The sequence below is a fragment of the Galleria mellonella genome, unplaced genomic scaffold, assembly GCF_026898425.1.
Source record: "Galleria mellonella isolate WM207_F2 unplaced genomic scaffold, CSIRO_AGI_GalMel_v1 utg250, whole genome shotgun sequence".
NCBI classification, from domain to species: domain Eukaryota; kingdom Metazoa; phylum Arthropoda; class Insecta; order Lepidoptera; family Pyralidae; genus Galleria; species Galleria mellonella.
Window position 1 is genome coordinate 190,775 of NW_026442052.1, and position 19,108 is coordinate 209,882.

General features: G+C 32.7%; 2 protein-coding genes across 2 annotated transcripts; one reads left to right on the forward strand and one right to left on the reverse strand.

Moving 5' to 3' along the window:
• Positions 1 to 1,146: 1,146 nt before the first annotated feature.
• LOC128200696 (putative nuclease HARBI1) lies at positions 1,147 to 3,371 on the forward strand. Its single transcript, XM_052894929.1, has 5 exons — positions 1,147 to 1,700; positions 1,862 to 2,058; positions 2,264 to 2,396; positions 2,649 to 2,790; positions 2,876 to 3,371. The coding sequence occupies exons 1-5, from the start codon at positions 1,467 to 1,469 to the stop codon at positions 3,298 to 3,300; spliced, it is 1,131 nt and encodes a 376-aa protein (XP_052750889.1). The 5' UTR covers positions 1,147 to 1,466; the 3' UTR covers positions 3,301 to 3,371.
• An 11,331-nt stretch (positions 3,372 to 14,702) lies between these two features.
• LOC128200695 (uncharacterized) lies at positions 14,703 to 16,133 on the reverse strand. The gene has a single exon (XM_052894927.1). The coding sequence runs from the start codon at positions 16,131 to 16,133 to the stop codon at positions 14,703 to 14,705; it is 1,431 nt and encodes a 476-aa protein (XP_052750887.1).
• Between the last annotated feature and the right edge of the window lie 2,975 nt (positions 16,134 to 19,108).

A 19,108-nucleotide genomic window follows, 5' to 3' on the forward strand; every position in this document is an offset into this window, starting at 1 on the left:
GAGAAATTGTTTGGAATGCAATACATTGTTGAATGTACTGAGAAATTGTTTGGAATGCAATACATTGTGAAATGTACTGAGAAATTGTTTGGAATGCAATACGTTGTGGAATGTACTGAGAAATTGTTTGGAATGCAATACATTGTGGAATGTACTGAGAAATTGTTTGGAATGCAATACATTGTGAAATGTACTGAGAAATTGTTTGGAATGCAATACATTGTGGAATGTACTGAGAAATTGATACCTGCTGTTGAATTTCAGCATCGTACAATCGGCCAGAAACTAAAGTTCTATCCCAACCATCTGGTTGAGTGGCGGCCTTCACTGTGCATTTTTCAAGGCACTTTCTTCCTTGTACAATCACGCTTTGGAACTAACTTCTAGCAGGGGTATTTTTAAGCCAATATGATATGGTAACCTACAAGAAAAGAGCATATTCCTTTTCAAAGCCCAGCAGCACACCTGCAATGCCGTTGGTGTTGCGAGTGATCATGGGCGGCGGTAATCACTTACCATCAGGTGAGCCGCATGTTCGATTGCCCCCTGTGTTATAAAAAAAAATGTCACAGAGTCTTATATATTTATTCTATTAAAAAATGTCTTAAAGTTTAAAAATTCTCGTGATAATTAACCATTTATGTTATCATCGTAAGATTTATCATTAAACAAGATTACTTTTAAGTTAAATTCTAAGCGGCGCTAAACAAAATATTTTGAGTGTTAAATAATATTATATCTTTTTTCATAAGTAGGTAAACTATTTTTTTTAACGCGCCACCTACCTATTTATGCTTTAATTCCTTCTACCAAAAGGTTGTCTGGAAGAGTTTGCTTAGCAATAAGACCGCCTTTTGTACTACACTATACGTATTGAAAATTGTTTAACAAATCATGTCATGTTGGTGCAATAAAGTGTTAAATAAATAAACTTTACAGTAGTATACTCATTACAAATAGTACATAATCACATATCTCACCTGCTCTTCAAGTTAGAGTACCTTCAGTAATAAAGAATCAAGTAATCAATGTTTGACTATATGTCAGTAATTCATAATCTAGAACACTCGTATCTGTCGTAATCGCAAATCAGAAAAATTCCTCTCCTTAATTACCCCAAACGGGAATAGAGTTCAGTAGTGTTATTCGGTAAGCATCACTTCGAAACTCGATAGCTGAATCCGGAGTGAAATTATATCATGGCATTCTGTAAAACTCGATTGCGACTGCAGCGCCACAACGACGAGTACGGTGGCGGGATTAAACATTCAAAAGTGATATTTTGACGTTTGGTGCAGTGTATTGGCATTCTGTAAGGGAATTTCCCACTCACTTCGATACTCACTTCACCCAAGACACACGATTCCATTTGTCAAATATAAAGTTCCTACGGAGTGATCGAGATTTTATAAAAATATTATAAATTGTATTTAAACATAAGTTTTTTTGTTGCCTAATACATTAAAATGGCTAGATTATTTGTGTTATTGAGTTTATTAGAAGAAGCGAACTCTTTAGATTTATATAACAGCCGACGTCAAGCTCAACAAATTCGTGCAATGCGATTGTTTAATAGAAATAAGGATTATGTGAATGTGTACAGACTTTCAGAGGAATTAATAAATCAATTAGAAGAAGATATTAAGTTTTTCATTAGGAAACCACAACGTCGCCACCGAGGGTTATCCGTTAGAATCAAGGTAAGATCCAGCTATCTATTAGGTACCTAATTTAAATAACTTGAATAGTTATTTAATTAGGTACTATGTTATGCTACCACTTATTTTCCGTACAATCAAGTAATAATAAATAGTATAGTAGATAAGCACATAATATGACTTATTTACTTATCTCTTTTCAGTTATTGTGCACATTGTCGTTCTTGGCGAGTGGCAGTTATCAAAGGATAATAGGGCAAAATATAAATACTTTTTTGTCCCAACCGACTGCATCTCGCTGCATTTGCGAGGTAGTGGAGACATTAAATCATCCAACTATTATAAGCAAATATATAAAATTCCCACAGAATGCAGAGGAGAGGCTGGCATTAAAAGAACGGTTTGTAATATACAAATACTTTTGATAAAATAATATTTAATTCATAATCTATAACTATAAATAATATTGACTGTCTTTTATAATATCGAAGTTTATAATATATTTTAATTTGACGAATTTTTATAATTTTATTTCTTTGTCTGTTTTGTTGGGTAGGTAATATTTTTTTTTTTATTACATAAAAAAATATTTTGTATAATTTCAGATTTTATGAAAAGTTCAAGATTCCTGGAGTAATCGGGTGTGTGGATGGGACTTTTGTGACAATAGTTAGACCCACAGAAAATGAAGAGCGCTATTATTGTCGTAAAGGCAATCATGCTAGGAATGTTCAATTGGTATGAAAAATATTAAGTTATTCCTAAGTTAATCTAATTTAGAAACATCGTAACATTTGTTCTAAATTAAGTGAATTTATATAATTCTGGGAAACATGGGAAATAATAAGAGAATTAAAAAACAGATATTAATTATATACTATTATTGATAGCTTAGATATCAGAATGTCATTTATAATGATATATACGCCAACGAAGTGGTCGGCAGTCGCTAGTAAGTATAATAATTATATCTAGATTTTTATCTTTCAGTACACAGATGCGGATCTCAATATAATACATGTAGACGCTACTTATGGTGGCGCCACACACGACAGTTTTATCTTTAATAATAGTGATATAAAAAACCATTTAGAAGAATTGGTAGGTGCTGGTGAAACTGTATATTTACTTGGTGAGGTCAATTAATTAAAGTTGATTCTAACTTCCCCCTATATGACCTAAAGATTTGACCTAACCGGTTTTAATGTTTGTTGTAGGAGATTCAGGATATGCTCAGCGGTCTTATTTAATGACTCCTATTCCTAACGCTGTTGAGGGTACACCTGAAGAATATTACAATAAACTACACGCAACAGCACGTAACACAGTCGAACGAACTATTGATAGACTTAAGGGACGTTTTAGATGTTTACTTGTGCACCGCGTTCTACATTACCATCCTGATACAGTCGGAAAAATAGTGATAGCATGTTGTGTCCTGCACAACATTTGCAATAGAGCTGGTTTACCTGCACCGACTCTAGATAGTCATGATGAGGAGGAAGAAGCAAATTTTCGTGCAATTGCACGCGTCTCAGCGGGTCGTCAGTTGCCATTGACCCACTCTCAGAGCGAGTTGACAATAGGTCAATCAAGCAGAGATATGCTAGTTAATCAGTTATGGCGTTCTCGTAGGGAGTAAATACATATATTTACTATAACAAACATTTTGTCACAAAACAATAAAAATAAAAGACCTTGTTTTTCTCAACATTTTATTTTTTTAATGCTTCGGCTAACAATTTTAATCCCTCCCCTACAGCCAGCAATTCCTGGCTAACCTCATGACTCCTATCTTGGTCTCGCTGCAAGAATTCCCTCATTAGTCTAGCCATATTTTCTGATACAGCTACACTTCTTCTATCTATTTCTAACCGCTGCTCCTCCACTCTCAGGAAGCGATCAGTGAGGCTGGTAAGCTGTGACCGCCTCTGAGAAGGTGGAGACGCAGGTATCAATCGCCGCCTACGGCGTGGAGCTGTAAAAGAATAGTAATTATGAAATTCTTACTGCCGAACTTACAACATACGGAATTTTTATGCTACAATATATAAATTATCATATATGCACATTTCATTTAATATAAATATAGAACAAAAATATAAGAATGATTTCACAAGACTATTTGTAATCTATATAAGATATTTTTTAACATTATAGAGTAGTTTAAAAAATTTAAATAATAGTCTCGCAATGATTCTGTAATGACTTTGATAGTCCAACAGTCGGGTTAGTTATACGGTCCATTATTAAAAAAATATTACATAATTACAAGAAAATTTAAAAATTAACAATTAGTATTGACAGCAAAGTAAATAATTACTTTACTACAGGGAGACATCGTCTAAGTCATTTGCATGGACACCTATCTATGTTTTACAAGTCTTCCTACCGCCAAAATAACTGTGATTGCAGTGTAATTAAAGGTATAGGGTAAAACAAAGCATAACAATTATGGCCTTAGAAATAACAATGTAAGAGGAGTAACATGGACATCACAGTACATTGTGTGATGGTTGCTACTCACATCAATAAGATAGATCATCGGCTCATTCACTTAGATATACAACATTTTCTGTAAATATAAAAATACATTAAATTGTGTGTATACTCACTTCATTTTTGCTTCCACTTCTTTCGAAACACAAATGTTGAATGCACTAAACTTACTGATACTCAACATGTTAATTTTTTGTGTTCAATAGGTACCCATGTGTATCGCTTGATCGTAAAACCACTTAGTCCTCTCCACTTAAAGTTCTTGTTCTTGGAATCACAACACAAAGTTTACCAAACAAAATAAATTTTTTACATGGACGCAAAGGAATGTTGGCTATACTGACAAGAAATTATAAATTGTTTTAAATTGGTATAGCTATCGCTTAATTTGTATAATTAAATAGACTAAATAATATCAAACATAAGTAAAGCCAATAATACACTCATTAGTATATAATTTCTAAAAAAACAAAGGAAATACTTTAAATCGATTATATAGATTAAACATGGCGCACGGAGCACGTCTCTAGTTCTCGATAATTCATTTCGAAACTCACTTCACATCGCCTCTGCACTTCAAGTGTAAACAGAATGCCAATCCAAGGTCAAGTGATTTCGCTATCGAAGTGAGAACGGTCACCTGAGTGAGATTCGATATCGAGTTTGCATTTTACAGAATGGCACTGCTGGACCTAATTTACGCACAGCAGCATGCCTACCACTGCACCGCAGAGGTCGTTAAAATATCAACAAGGTTATATTACTGTGCGAGACACAAGCGACTACATACATACATGAAATCGCCTATAAACAAACAGATGTTTCGTATATACCTTACGACGACACGCTTAGGACTGGCAAACACGCAATACTTACGATGTACGATATATAAATATATGTCCACATATCGTGTTTATATCCACCTTTAGCTTCGCAAATATCTTTTTTTTTGCTTCTGAAACAAAAGTGGTAGCATGTCATTACAGAATTAATGTATTATTTATTTATTACCTTAAATATTTTTCTTTGAGCAACATGTCACCTTCTTAATTTGTACATTTGTCTGGTTGGCATACTTGTTTCTTCAGATATATAAAAAATTTATAACTTTGTATTTTACGTATATTTATGCGTGAGCAGTATTTATATATTTTTATGTATATATTTGTGTAGGTGTTTATATTTATTAGGTGTTTATGTTTATATCTATATATTTTATAGACTTTAAAAAAAGTAAGTCCCCTAATTAGGGTGTATTTTTTTTATGTTTGTTACCTCGTAACTCCGTCAGTTGCAAACAGATTTGAAAAATATTTTTTTTTATGATTTATCTTATGACATTTTTTTTTAAATATGGAACACCTGGGTTGTGCATCCAGATATTCATTGGCTGTTATCTCATAATAATAAATATCCTAGCTCGAACACAAAAACATTTGGTGTGATTATCAAAAAATAGTACATATAATGTGACAATAAAAGTCAATACAACGTAGCTACGATACCGTAGACGTCTACGAAAAACGTAGCACGCTGCGTAGCACATCATCAGTAACATTATAATCATTGTTCCGCTGCTGAGAACAAGTCCACAAAATATAAGATGAAGGTATTAGCCTATTTTTAACATATCGGCTAGAAGGTTTGGTATGGAGAGATAGATATATAATTTATTTGCATTATTTACAGCACACATAAATAGACACACACAGTAAAAAGAGATAAAAGAATGCATACGAGTATACAAAAAAAAAACAAATTATATACAGTTATTTTATTAGCAGTTATTTTGATTTAAAAACCAAATTGCTGAGCTTATTTGGAAAAAAAGACAGACCGTATTTAGAGCGTATTTAAAAAAATATCAACATCAAATCAAATTTACCAGAGGGAGACTTTGTACAAAAGTCGATTGCAGTATACTCTGTTATGTCCATGGTACTGCTCATGTCTATAGGCAAGGATTACCACTTTCCATCAGGTGGGCCGTCAGCTTATTTGCCATTCTAAGTTGTATAAAAAATTTCAATTCTGAATTTTTTTTAATTGATGAATCACATAAACAAAAATATCTGTGGAAAATGATATGAACTGTGTCCATGGTGCTGTTCATATGAACATGAACAGCACCATGGACATTACAAAATATACTGTGTTACCCACGATGTTCCTTACGTATTGCCATTTTTAAGATCTAAGATTTTTTTATGGGTGATAATGGAATTGTAACTCCGCTTGCACTATCGGTATATGTTGGCGGGGCACCAGTGAGAGATGACAGCTGAGGGTGAAAGCAATCTACATAGCTAATCGTGACGAATTCACAAAGAATTAACCAGATCCAAGATCTAAGATGCTACGCCCCTATATACTTTTTTTTTATACCAAGGTGGCAAACAAGCATACAGCCAGTCTGATGTAAACGGTCACTGTAGTCTATAGACGTCTGCAACACTAGGGGTGTCACGTATGCGTTGCCAAACTTAAAGAAACCCTATTAAAGAATCCCATGCTGTAGTCTCTATGGCTAAATTCTCGACAGGGAGCTCATTCCAGTCTCGGCGTTCACTATACTTTAACAATACTGTTAACAGTTAAGTAACAGTTTAAGTACTATAATTTCTGTGCTATATTCGATTCTTCAAACCGAACCACAGCCATTCAAGTACATGTATCCACATGATATTACTAACACAGTGATTGACAATACCAAGGTAGGCGGGGGGAAAGGGATTGTTACCAATGGAGTTTGACAGCTGCATTGCTAGCAATATGCTATAGCCATATTAAATCGACTTTCACGTGGTTCCCCCTGGAAACCATCGTGAACAATTCTTGTTGAATTCGCCACGATGGGCTAACTGACCTACTTCATCCTCACCTATCATCCTTCACTGGTGCCACGCCGGTGTATACCGTTAGCGAGGGTGAGGTTACCATTCTATTATTATCCATTACAAAAAATCAAGATAGGCGAAGAGGAAGATGACGGGGCCCAGCTGTTCATATCTAAAGAATTTCAAATGCCATTCTCTAATCTGCTGATGCCGCGAACGCCGATGGGTCGAGCTCAGCGGACCGCGGCGCGCAGTCACGCTTTTGCTCGCGTTACAGCCGCTGAAGATTAAGGGTTCTGAGTGATTCCGAAATTAGTCAAGCTTTCTCAACCAAATTACACATAAGTTAAACCGGTAGTAATTACATTAAAATATAATCTGTTATGAATAATTATAACTGGAAGAGATTTCTGTCAGAGATAAGTCCACCCTTGCTCACAATATTTATAAATACTATATATATATATATATATATATATATATATATATATATATATATATATATATATATGAAAATACAGAGGTACTTAGGCAAACGAATTTTGTTTAAAGCCTCCCCCTGGTAAAGTTGTTAAAAATAAGGCCATTTGGTATATGATGGAACTATATTTTATTATCCTAACAATGTTATAGGCATCTCGTGTTTATTGAGTCACGTACTAAGTCTATAAAAAGATCCGTCTGCTGTGCGCTGTCTCCGTTTAGACAGATAAATGTTGCGATGTCTGAGTTCATGAAAATCTAATTACGCACAGGTAAATATAAAAGATACAATATGGCCCCGGCATAGAATGGGCCACCCCTTCCTATCCCGTGGGTGTCGTAAGAGGCGCCTAAGAGAGCTTAATGGTTAAGGGATAAGCAGCAGCGTATCTCTTAATACATCACCAAAGCCAAAATGCGGTGGTTCGAAGTGGTAACCGTCGCCTATAGACATGAGCAGTACCATGGACATAACAGAGTATACTATTTCGCCCATGATGTCCCCCATGCGTTGCTGTTCCTGAGGACTGAGGAGTTAATTCTCAGTACCCTGTAAATTCACTGCCATATTTTTTTTTTATACAACTTATAATGGCAAACAAGCTGACGGCCCACCTGATGGAAAGTGGTAACTGTCGTCTGTAGACATGAGCAGTACCATTTACGGTTGAAACACGAATGGGACAGAGGTAGTCAAGCAGACGACTTTTGTACCAAGTCGCCCTCTGGTGTTTACAATAATGCAATAATATATTATGTGAGACTTAATTGGAAGTTTACATATATTTCTTTGTATCGATTTCAATTTTATTATTTTTTCTTTAATTTGTTATTTTTTATGGTTCGATCATTCATTGTTTGTCTTATCTTTCTATAATATAGTATACTGCAGATGTCCACTGTTTGACTTTTTGTCTTTACCTCAACCCCTACAATTATCAATATCTTATCAGCCATTTGCTATCCACTGCTGAATAGAGAAGAAGAAGAAGAAGAAGAAAGAAGAAAAAGATAGGTCTCTCCCATATTTTATTTATTTATTTATTTATTTATTTTATTATTACACTTTATTGCACCAAGTAAAAAGAAAAATAACAAATACAGTAAATATTAATGATATATTAATGATATTAATACAAAAGGCGGCCTTATCGCTAAGCAATCTCTTCCAGACAACCTTTGGGACATTAACAATATAATAAATAATATTTTTAATGTCATAAAAATGGTTTCTCCTTTTATGTTTTAAAGACAGTTTTACAGTAAATATTAATAATATGGAGGGGTTTGTGAGTAGTTGCCATGCTTGGCTAGCGGTTTGGTAACCGCAGTTAGACTTTTGGTCATGTTTTAAGACGGTGCTGTTCAACTTTCGACCATTAAGGTCCCTTAGTCGCCCACGGGATAGGATGGAGTGGCCCATTCTAGCCGGGACCACACAGCACCCTACAAACAAATACTGAGAATTTATTGAAATTAAAAATTTAACGTCAATGCTTGAATATTTCATGTTTTTCACTTTTCATTAGGTAATTGATGCATTGTAACTTAAAAAAAAAAAAGAAAAATATGAAATTATATGACAAATAAAAAATCATTTTGTATTTTTCTTGTCTGTTCCGCTTGAGAGATAATATCTTTAGCATACATTTCCAGTCATAATAAATCATGTAAAACTCCACGCTACAGTGCACACGAGTTGGGAAAGCACATGGCTCACACAAACGGACAATTTGTCCGCAGAAAAAGTCCGTCGTATTCATAGAGTTTTGAAGGAGATTTATTTGTGATTAGTTTAAAGTTTATAGTGGATAGCTAAGTGTTAAGTGTGAAAGTGGATGGATCTAAAGAGGGAATGATCGAAGAAAAGGTTTTTTTTTTATACATCTTAGAATGGCAAACAAGCTAACGGTCCACCGGATGGAAAATGTTAACCGTCGCCTATAGACATGAGCAGTGCCATGGACATAACAGAGTATATTCATACAGGGATTCTCATGACAGCTGTCATGAAGTGCACATCAGCTCTAACATATTTTATTATTTTAATTTAATTTGGGACAGTATTAAACGTTATAATTTATTTAAATCGTAGAAAGTAGTGTAAATATTTAGTGATAGTGATATTTTAATATAATATACAAGTAATACATAATTATAAAGACAATTAAATCTGACCAACAAACTCATGAAGTGAAACAGTTTTATTTTTTATTTTTTTCATTTATAAGTAACAAATATCAGAATAAAGTGAGTGCGACTTACTTCTTAATAAAATAATAAGCCAAGGTTTACAAAATATAGGTGATATAGATTGCATAATATGTTAAACATAAATTGTGGTTCACTAAAAGTTACAGAAATTGAATGTGGGTATTAATAGAAATTTATGAAAATTTTAACGAACAAAATCTAAGTTCAGTTAACATATAATCCATAATTTCGAATCGACAAGTAACTGCGATTGTGGTACACTGGTTTCAAGCACGGTTTGAATGACTCTTGCGTAAGTGTCTGCGATCGGTTCCTGCCAACGAAATTCGCTTTTTGTATGTAAAAAATATTAAGTTAGCGAATCTGTACTATAGACAAATGGATCAGACGAATTATATTACAATGAGGCATACTAAAAGAATTGTATCGAGTTTATCAGAAAGTTCTACATCTGAGTCAACAGAATCTATTTATTCAACAAAAAGTCTGCCTGATTTATCTACTCGTGATGACATCGTAGACGACCTAAAGTTAGAAATAAATAATCTTAAAACCCAGTTAGAAACTGCAAAAGCCGAAATAGATGATTTGTTAATAGAAAATAGTACTTTGAAAAAACAATTGTCAAAACAAAATTATAAAATTACACACCTCACAAAAATATACTCGAGTTCATCGAGTATTAAAAAGAAAAGAGGGGATGTTAAGAAAGATGAAACAGTCAATTTACAAAAGAAAAGACTTTTTGATTTAAAAAATCATAGTTATAATGAAATAGAACATCCAGATTTTGAATTATCAATTAATACAGAAAACCAGACTGACATAGAAAATATTGACTCAAACCGTAATTCAGACGATAATTCTCAACCTAATAAGAAGACAATATTACAGAAAACAACGAGTATACTACAAAATACAGACGACAAAGAGAACATAAATTCTTGGAAAAAAAGTGATTTTACTAATCAAACAAATATTCCCAAAATGTTAATAACTGGTTCGCAGCAATGTACAGGTCTAGTCATCAAAACAGGTCATCAAAACTTATTTATACAAGATTGGAATCTGGTTACCAAAAATATCAAATTTATTCTATTATAAAGCCAAATGCTTTATGTCAAGATATAATTCAAGAATGTTATCAGATCGAAGATTCAAAAGACAATTATATTATTTTATGTGCCGGAGAAAATGACAAGAATCCGACAAAAGTAATGATTGAATTTGTAAATTTATTGACAAGGTTTAAGAATATAAAGATAATTGTATTGGGAATAAATAGTAACAAGTTTTTAAATGAATATATGTTAAACACACTTATTTCAAATGTATGTAGAAATTTTCTAAATTGTCAGTTTCTAAAAGTAGACAATAAGGGTGGCAAAAGAAAATTCCTTTCGGAACTGTGTTTAAAACTTAATGTTATTGTTGATTTCGAATTTTACGAAAAACACTATTTATGCTATAATAAAATAAAAAGTCGTATATTACCTAAAAAAGCCAGCTCTAACGATTTTAAAAAGCCTCATAAAGGTACTATACCTTACTACTTTCCTAGTGTAAATAAACATAGCTCAATATATGAGAATAATCTAAAAAATGGTAACAATTATTTTCCTCCGAAAAATGAAGGAAATGAGCTTTTTCGTAAATAATAAAAAAGATCCAACTACATTAACATTGTTCCATCAGAATATAGCAGGACTTATAAATAAACTAGACATGTTAGAGTTGTGTTTAAATGAATTAAAGGAAAAGGATATATTCCCTGATATTGTTTGCTTATCGGAAACTTTTGTTAGAAATGGAGATGAAGATAATATTGTCTTAAATAATTTTAAATTGGCTACTTCTTTTTCTCGATTAAATGAAAAACGCGGTGGGGTATGTATTCTTTTAAAAAGATATATAGAATATAAACACATTCCATTTCTTAATGATCTCTCAATTGAAAAATATTTTGAATGTTGTGGAGTAGAAATACCATTATGGAACTGCATTGTTATCTGTATATACAAAATACCTGGTACTAATAATAATGTATTTTTTGAAAATTTTGAAAATATATTACACAAAATATCTTTTAGAAAAAACAAAAAAAATATTATTGCAGGGGATATTAATATTAATACTCTTATAAATGACAAAAATTCTTGCTATTTAAAGGAAGTTCTTCTTAATTATAATTTACAAATGCATATAAATAACCCTACAAGACATAACACGTGCATAGATCACATTTTTAGCAATATTTCATCAGCTGAAGGTAGGGTTCATGAACTTTTCTTGTCAGATCATAATACGGGTCAAACTTTGACATTTAAATTACATATTCAAAAACCTATACTACGTTATCATTATATAATTAAAAGAGACTTTAATGAAGACAATATACGAAAATTCATAGATGTCTTAAGTAGTTTATCTTGGATAGAAGTGTTAAGTGAAACAAACATAAATAATGCATTTGATTCATTTCATGACATGTTCTGTTTAATGTATAATCTTTGCTTTCCAATACAAAGAGTCAAAATAAAGGAAAGAAGTAATAAAGTAAAATGGATTACAAAGGGAATAAAACTATCATGTATATATAAAAGAAAACTCAGATATAATATCTATAAAAAAAATAAAGGCTACAATAAAAAACAATATTTAAAATATGCAAAAATGTTAAACAAATGTATTAATTGTTCAAAAAGAATAAATAACAGTAGATTTATTAAATATTCAAAGAATAAATGCAAGGCTACTTGGGATGTAATAAGTAGAAGGGAATGTAATATTATAAACAGACAAGACATAAGATGCATTGAGGTCGAAAATAAAAAAATAAACAACCCTCAAGAAATTGCTAATGCGTTCAACGACTACTTTATCTCTATCACTGGTATAAATACATCAAAAAGTTATAATCAACATAAAAGTATAAAAAATTTATGTTCATCCTATATCATATTTATAATACCTTGCAGTGAAGATGAAATAATAAAAGTAATAAAGTCCTTGAAAAATACTCGCTCGGTGGGATTTGATGATATTTCAACACTTATATTAAAATTGGTTGCTCAAAAAATTGCACCGGTGTTGACTTATCTTATAAATTCTTCTTTTACACAAGGAAAATTCCCGAAACCTCTAAAACATTCTATTATAAAACCATTACATAAAAAAGATGACAAAAATAAATTAAAAAATTATAGGCCAATAACACTGAACTCAATATTTTCTAAAGTATTTGAAAAATTAATGTATAAAAGATTAATCGACTTTATTAATAAATTTAATATAATTAAAGAAGAACAGAATGGATTCCAAAGAAATAAATCAACTACTTTGGCTGCCTTTTCTGTCATCCGTAACGTAACAAAATTTATTGACAGTAAAAAACGAATAACTGGAATTTTCTTTGATATGACAAAGGCTTTTGACAATGTAAATCATAGAGTATTGTTAAACAAATGTGAACGATATGGTATTAGGGGTCGTGCTTTAGACTGGATAGCAAGTTATATTACAGATAGAAGACAGTGCGTCCAGATAAATCGTATTAATAATAAATGTATGACTAGATCATTTACATCAAATTATCGTTGTACTTTATCAGGAGTCCCTCAAGGCAGCATTTTAGGTCCATTGCTGTTCCTTTTGTATATAAATGACTTGCCTGATATAACAAAATATCAATGTACTTTGTTTGCTGACGATTTATCTGTTCTTATTCCAGACGATGAAAAAACATTAAGTGACTATGAAATTGTAATCAATAACACAGTGAAAAATATAGTATCTTGGCTTCAGGATAATGACTTACATGTTAACATATCTAAGACCAAATTTTTGCAATTTTCTAATTATTCCATGCCACCAAAAAATATTGTTATAAAATGTAAAAATGAAAAAGTGACTGAATGTAATGAAATTAATTTTTTAGGATTTACCTTGGATAAAAATTGTAACTGGAAAGCTCATACTAACTACGTAAGGAAACGTTTAAATAGTTTTGTATATGCTCTTAGGCGATTAAAAAGAGAGGCCAATGAACAAACCGCACTGATAGCGTATCATGGTTATGTGGGTTCAATTTTAAGATATGGGCTTCTGCTTTGAGGAAATTCTATAATGTCGAAAAAGGTCTTTATAGCACAGAAAAAATGCGTAAGAGCTATCTGTGGTGTAAAACCAACAGATACATGTAGGCCATTATTTAAAAAATTAAAAATATTAACACTTACATCCATGTATATTTATGAAGTAGGAATATTTGTTAAACAAAACCCACAACTTTTTACAAAACTTTCGAATATGAATAAAGTCACATCAAGAGATCCCACAATATTGAAACTGCCCATCTGCAGAACCACACTGTATCAACAAAACTGTAATATAATGACTATTAAAATATATAATAAAATACCAAAATCAATAAGAGAACTACCAGTAAGTCACTTTAAATTACGGTTAAAAAAATGGTTACTGGAATGCAATTTTTATTTAATAAATGACTTTTTAAAAAATTAAATGAATGTATGTATGTAAATGTGTAATTCATTTGTATTGTATGACATTTGTTATATTATTGACTTGTTATGTATTTGTTTTTGTTTAGTTTGTATTTGTATTTGTTTAGTCTGCTACCACTAGTATGTGTGCGGCTGCCAATATTTATGGATTGACTCCTACTAGGCTATTAATATACGTAAGCCACTAAATTATAATACTAAATTTGCATGCCTTTAGATAAGGCGAAATGTGTAGATCTATTATATTTAAGACCATTATTATTACCACATTTCTAGCAAATAAATAAATTATTATTATTATTTATGCAAACTTTATTACTCAGCTATAGCTGGTATATACGCTACTATGCGTATACTGCACTTACGGGCCGAGACCAAGTAAGTGCAGTGTGTGAGTTTTTGTGAGTGTGCGTATGCGCGCCCATGCATGCATATGCATGTGCATGCTCGCGCACCTATGGCTATGTGTATGCAACTATTACATGTTATGTCACTGTGGTATTATTAAATGTTTCGTTTTCTATTTGCAGGAATTTTCGAACAATTCTGCATGTATTCAATATTACAGCTTTTTGTAGTGTTGTATATAGTGTTTTACGCAGGTCTATTTCTTTCAGGCTATGATATAAATGTTTGGGTATAACACCTGTGGTTGAGAGGACAATGGGTATCACATAAACTTTTTCTTGTTTCCAAAGTCTTGTTATTTCGTCTTTCAGTTCTGTGTATTTACTTATTTTTTCTGCTATTGTCTTCTGGATGTTATGTGTATTGGGGACGGCGATATCTATTAGGTAAGTTATTTTATTCGTTTTATTTTGTAAGATTATGTCTGGTCTATTGTAATGTATGGTCTTATCAGTGAGTATGGCTCGGTCAAAATATAGCTTATGTGTCGCGCTTTCTAACACAGTTTGTGGAGTGTATTTGTAATATGGAGTATGTGTGTTTTGTATTAGATTGTACTTGTGTGCTAGGTTTTGGTGAATAATATTAGCTACTTGATCGTGTCTGTGCTTGTAGTCTGTCTGTACTATTGCCTTGCATGAGCCTGTAATGTGTTGAATTGTTTCTGGAGAGCTATTGCATTTTCTACATGTATCAGAGGTGAGTGTTTTTGTAATATATTTCTGATAGTTTCTGGTCTCAATGACTTGATCCTGTATAGCTATGATAAAACCTTCAGTCTCCGGGTATAAAATTCCTCGACTTAGCCATGCGTTCGATGCTTCTTTATCGACATTGAATTGACATAAGTCGTGTCGGTGTCTCCCATGTAAGGACTTTTCAGACCACGCCGTTAGTTTAGTTTGATTGTTGACGAGCATCTCGTTTGTCTGTGTACTTACATCATTCAAATTTAAAGGTGTCAATTTATTGTCATTTTGTACTATGGATTTGTGAAGCGCTGATGATTCCATTTTGCTGAAGAAATATTGTCTTAAACTTGAAATTTGTGTGTTGTGTAAGTTTACGATATCAATCAAACCCCTACCTCCTTCTTTTCTAGGTAGAGTTAATCTTTGTATGCAAGATCTAGGGTGGTGTTTACGATGTTTTGTCATATTTATGTTGATTGTGCGCTGTAATGATTTTAGGTCTGATTTGGTCCAGTTTATTATGCCGAAAGAATAAGTTAGTATGGGTATAGCATAGGTGTTTATCGCTTTAATCATATTTCTGGAATTAAGTTGGGTTTTTAATACCGCATTCAGTCTGTGCCGGAATTGTTGCTGTAGTTTTAGTTTTATTTCTTTATGGTTTATAAAAAGTGCTTGGTTGTAACCTAAATATTTATATACTTCTTGTTCGCTAAGTGATGTTATTTGTTCTCCTGATTCTAATGTGTAGTTATATGGGTGTTGACTTCCTGCCCTAATGGAATTTATTTTACATTTCTCTAATCCAAACTCCATTTTTATGCCATTTGTAAATTGTTCTACTATTTTCGTTAATTGGTTCAGTTGGTTTTCGGTTTCGGCATATAATTTTATATCATCCATATACAATAAATGGTTTAATACATTTTTATTCATATTTGAAGACTGATCGTCAGTTTCTTTATAGTTTAAAGGGTATCCTACTGAAGAAGAGTTAAGCATATTTGAGAGAGGATTTAGAGCCAAACAGAACCAGAGTGGGCTGAGGGCGTCTCCTTGGAATATGCCTCGTTGTATTTTGATCGGTATAGTTAGTTGTGAGAGTTTTAAGTTGTAATTGTGTTGTCCAGTTTGCCATTACTGTTTTCAAGAAAGTTGTTATTTTTGGATGAATTTTATACATTTCTAAGATTTGTACTAACCAAGTGTGAGGTATTGAGTCATATGCCTTTTTATAATCAATATACATAGTGTGTAAGTTTGATTTAGCTTTATGAACTTGTTTTAGTATTACTGAATCTATAATTAATTGCTCCTTACATCCTTGAGAAAATTTCCGGCATCCTTTTTGTTCTTCGTTCAAAATATTATTAGTGTCAACATGTTGATATATTAATTCAGCTATGCAGGCAGTAAGTATTTTGTATAGTGTTTGTAGGCAAGTTATAGGTCTATATTTGGACGGATTTTTACGGTCATTGTGGTCTTTTGGTATCATAAATGTTATTCCCATTGTTAGATAGGAAGGCATCGTATTAGAGTCTTGGATAAAATTGTTTATGTAGTTAAGTAAATGGATATGAGTATTTGTAAATTTTTTATACCAATAACAATGTATATAATCTGAACCTGGTGATTTCCAATTATATGAATTACGAAGTACCTTTTCAAATATATCTGTCGGAATATGTTCAAATGCCATTGGTTCTATTGTTATATCACTTTTGTTAATTTCTTTTTGGATCCATTCAGCAGAGCAATTGTGTCGAACAGGTTGTTCCCATATTCCTGCCCAGAAAGATTGTAATTCTTCGGGGTTGGGTGTGTCAATCTCATTGCTATTATTGTGTTGTGTGTTTGTCGTATTTTGTTTAATGTTTCGGTAAAATTGTTTTTCATTAGTGTCGAATTGATTATTTTGTTGTTTTCTTAGTGTACATGCATTATATCTTCTTAGCCGACCCGATGTAACTGAAAGTTTTTGTTTCAGTGTGTCTAATATATGTGTAAAACATGTATTTGGTGATTCATGTATGGAATGGATTTTGTACTGCTCTTTTATTTTATTTACTTGTATCTTAAGCTTTTTATTTCTATTTCCGTTAATAAATTGTGTTACTTTACCTATTTTTGCTCTGAGGTCATTTACCTTATGCTCTAGTCGTTTCTGCCAGCTCGGTTTGTATTGTTTTTGAGTAATTTTTTCATTATCTGTTGATCTCAGCTCTAATTTTGCCCCATTAGCTTTAGAGGCCGTCCAGGCTGCACAATATATAATAGTCTGTAAAGTGTTAAAGTCTGTATTGTTGTTGATGTTTTCAGGGATAATTATTGTATTTATGTAATCAACTATTTTCGCAAATTTATATGATGATTTTTGTTTAGGTATATATGTTCTGGATGTTGGGTTAGTAAATTTATAGTATTGTAATGCTTGTTCGAAAAGTTGGTCAATTTTCAAGTCTCTTTCTAGGTTTCTTGTATTCATTGGAGATGATAGTTGTTGATCATTTTGTTCTATATTATACATGCTATTTATTTCTATTTCAATATTATCATTGACAAAATTATGTGTAGTGTTTGTATCAGGATTTAGATTATCTGTGTTAATTTGATTTGACTGAGTGAGTTGCTCTTCAGACACTTCTTGTCTTATTGTATTTAATCTGTTTTCACTTATATATTTATTATTTATGATAGCCCTTCTCTGATCAGCTATTCTTTGTTCACTCAAATGAGCGAGTGATGGAAAGTGGGTAATAAAACTCTCATGTAAGCTCTTCCTATAAGCAGTTTTATTTGTCTCCAAAAGTGTGATTCGATAGTATAATCGCATTAGGGTTTCATTGTGCTCAGTTGTCCATTTTAATCGGGTTTGTTTAATTTGCTTATTTCCTGTTTCTGAGTTTATTTGAGATGTCTGCGTGGGCTGTTGTGTAGTATTTTGTTGATTTATGTTATTGGATACTTGTGAATGTTCATTGGTGATTTGGTTTATATTGTTTTGGTTACACTGTAATTTTTCTGTCACTTCCATATAAATTTCATTTATTGTTGTTTGTGGAAGAAGTTTGTTTCGTAAAATAGCTCTGCGCTGATCACCTATTCTCTGACGGCTGACTTGCATATGTGGGTATTTTTCTATAAATCTCAGATGGAGTGCTTCTAAATAGGCATTTTTGTCAGTATCTAGTGATGTTAATAAAAGATAAGTGCGCAGTATGAATTTATTCATTTCAACTGTCCATCGTTTGCGCTTACGAGGGATACTTGATGTGGGTGCAAGTACATGGTCAGTATTGGCCTCTTGCACAACACTATCAAGTGTACTAGATGATGAAGTTCGTTTTGTAATATACGAAGGAGGGGTTGAAGGAATGGATGAGTATAAAGAGGTAGAGTCGTCGTCTATAATGTCGGCTGTAGCTTCTACGTCGTGAGTCCGCCTGTTCAACTCCCGACGACCGGCTGTAGCATCTTGTGTAACGAGTGCCCGCCTGCTCAGCGCCTCGTCACCGGTGTCCCGTAAACTGTAGCACCCAGCACCGGCTCCAGGTGCGCCCCGGCGACCCCCGGGCAGCGACCGTAAATTGTATTTTTTAATATTCTGCTCCATAAGGGTTTTGTATTTGGGATGATTAGTAGGAAGGGTAGCCTTGTTGTGCAGGCTTTGTAGCTTAGTTCCTCCCGAATGGGGTATTTAGTCTAGATGTGCTGACTACTAATTTGTACCTCCTTCCCTTAAGCCCCCCCACCACGTCAAGGTTCAATCCCCTGGGGGGGTTATTATT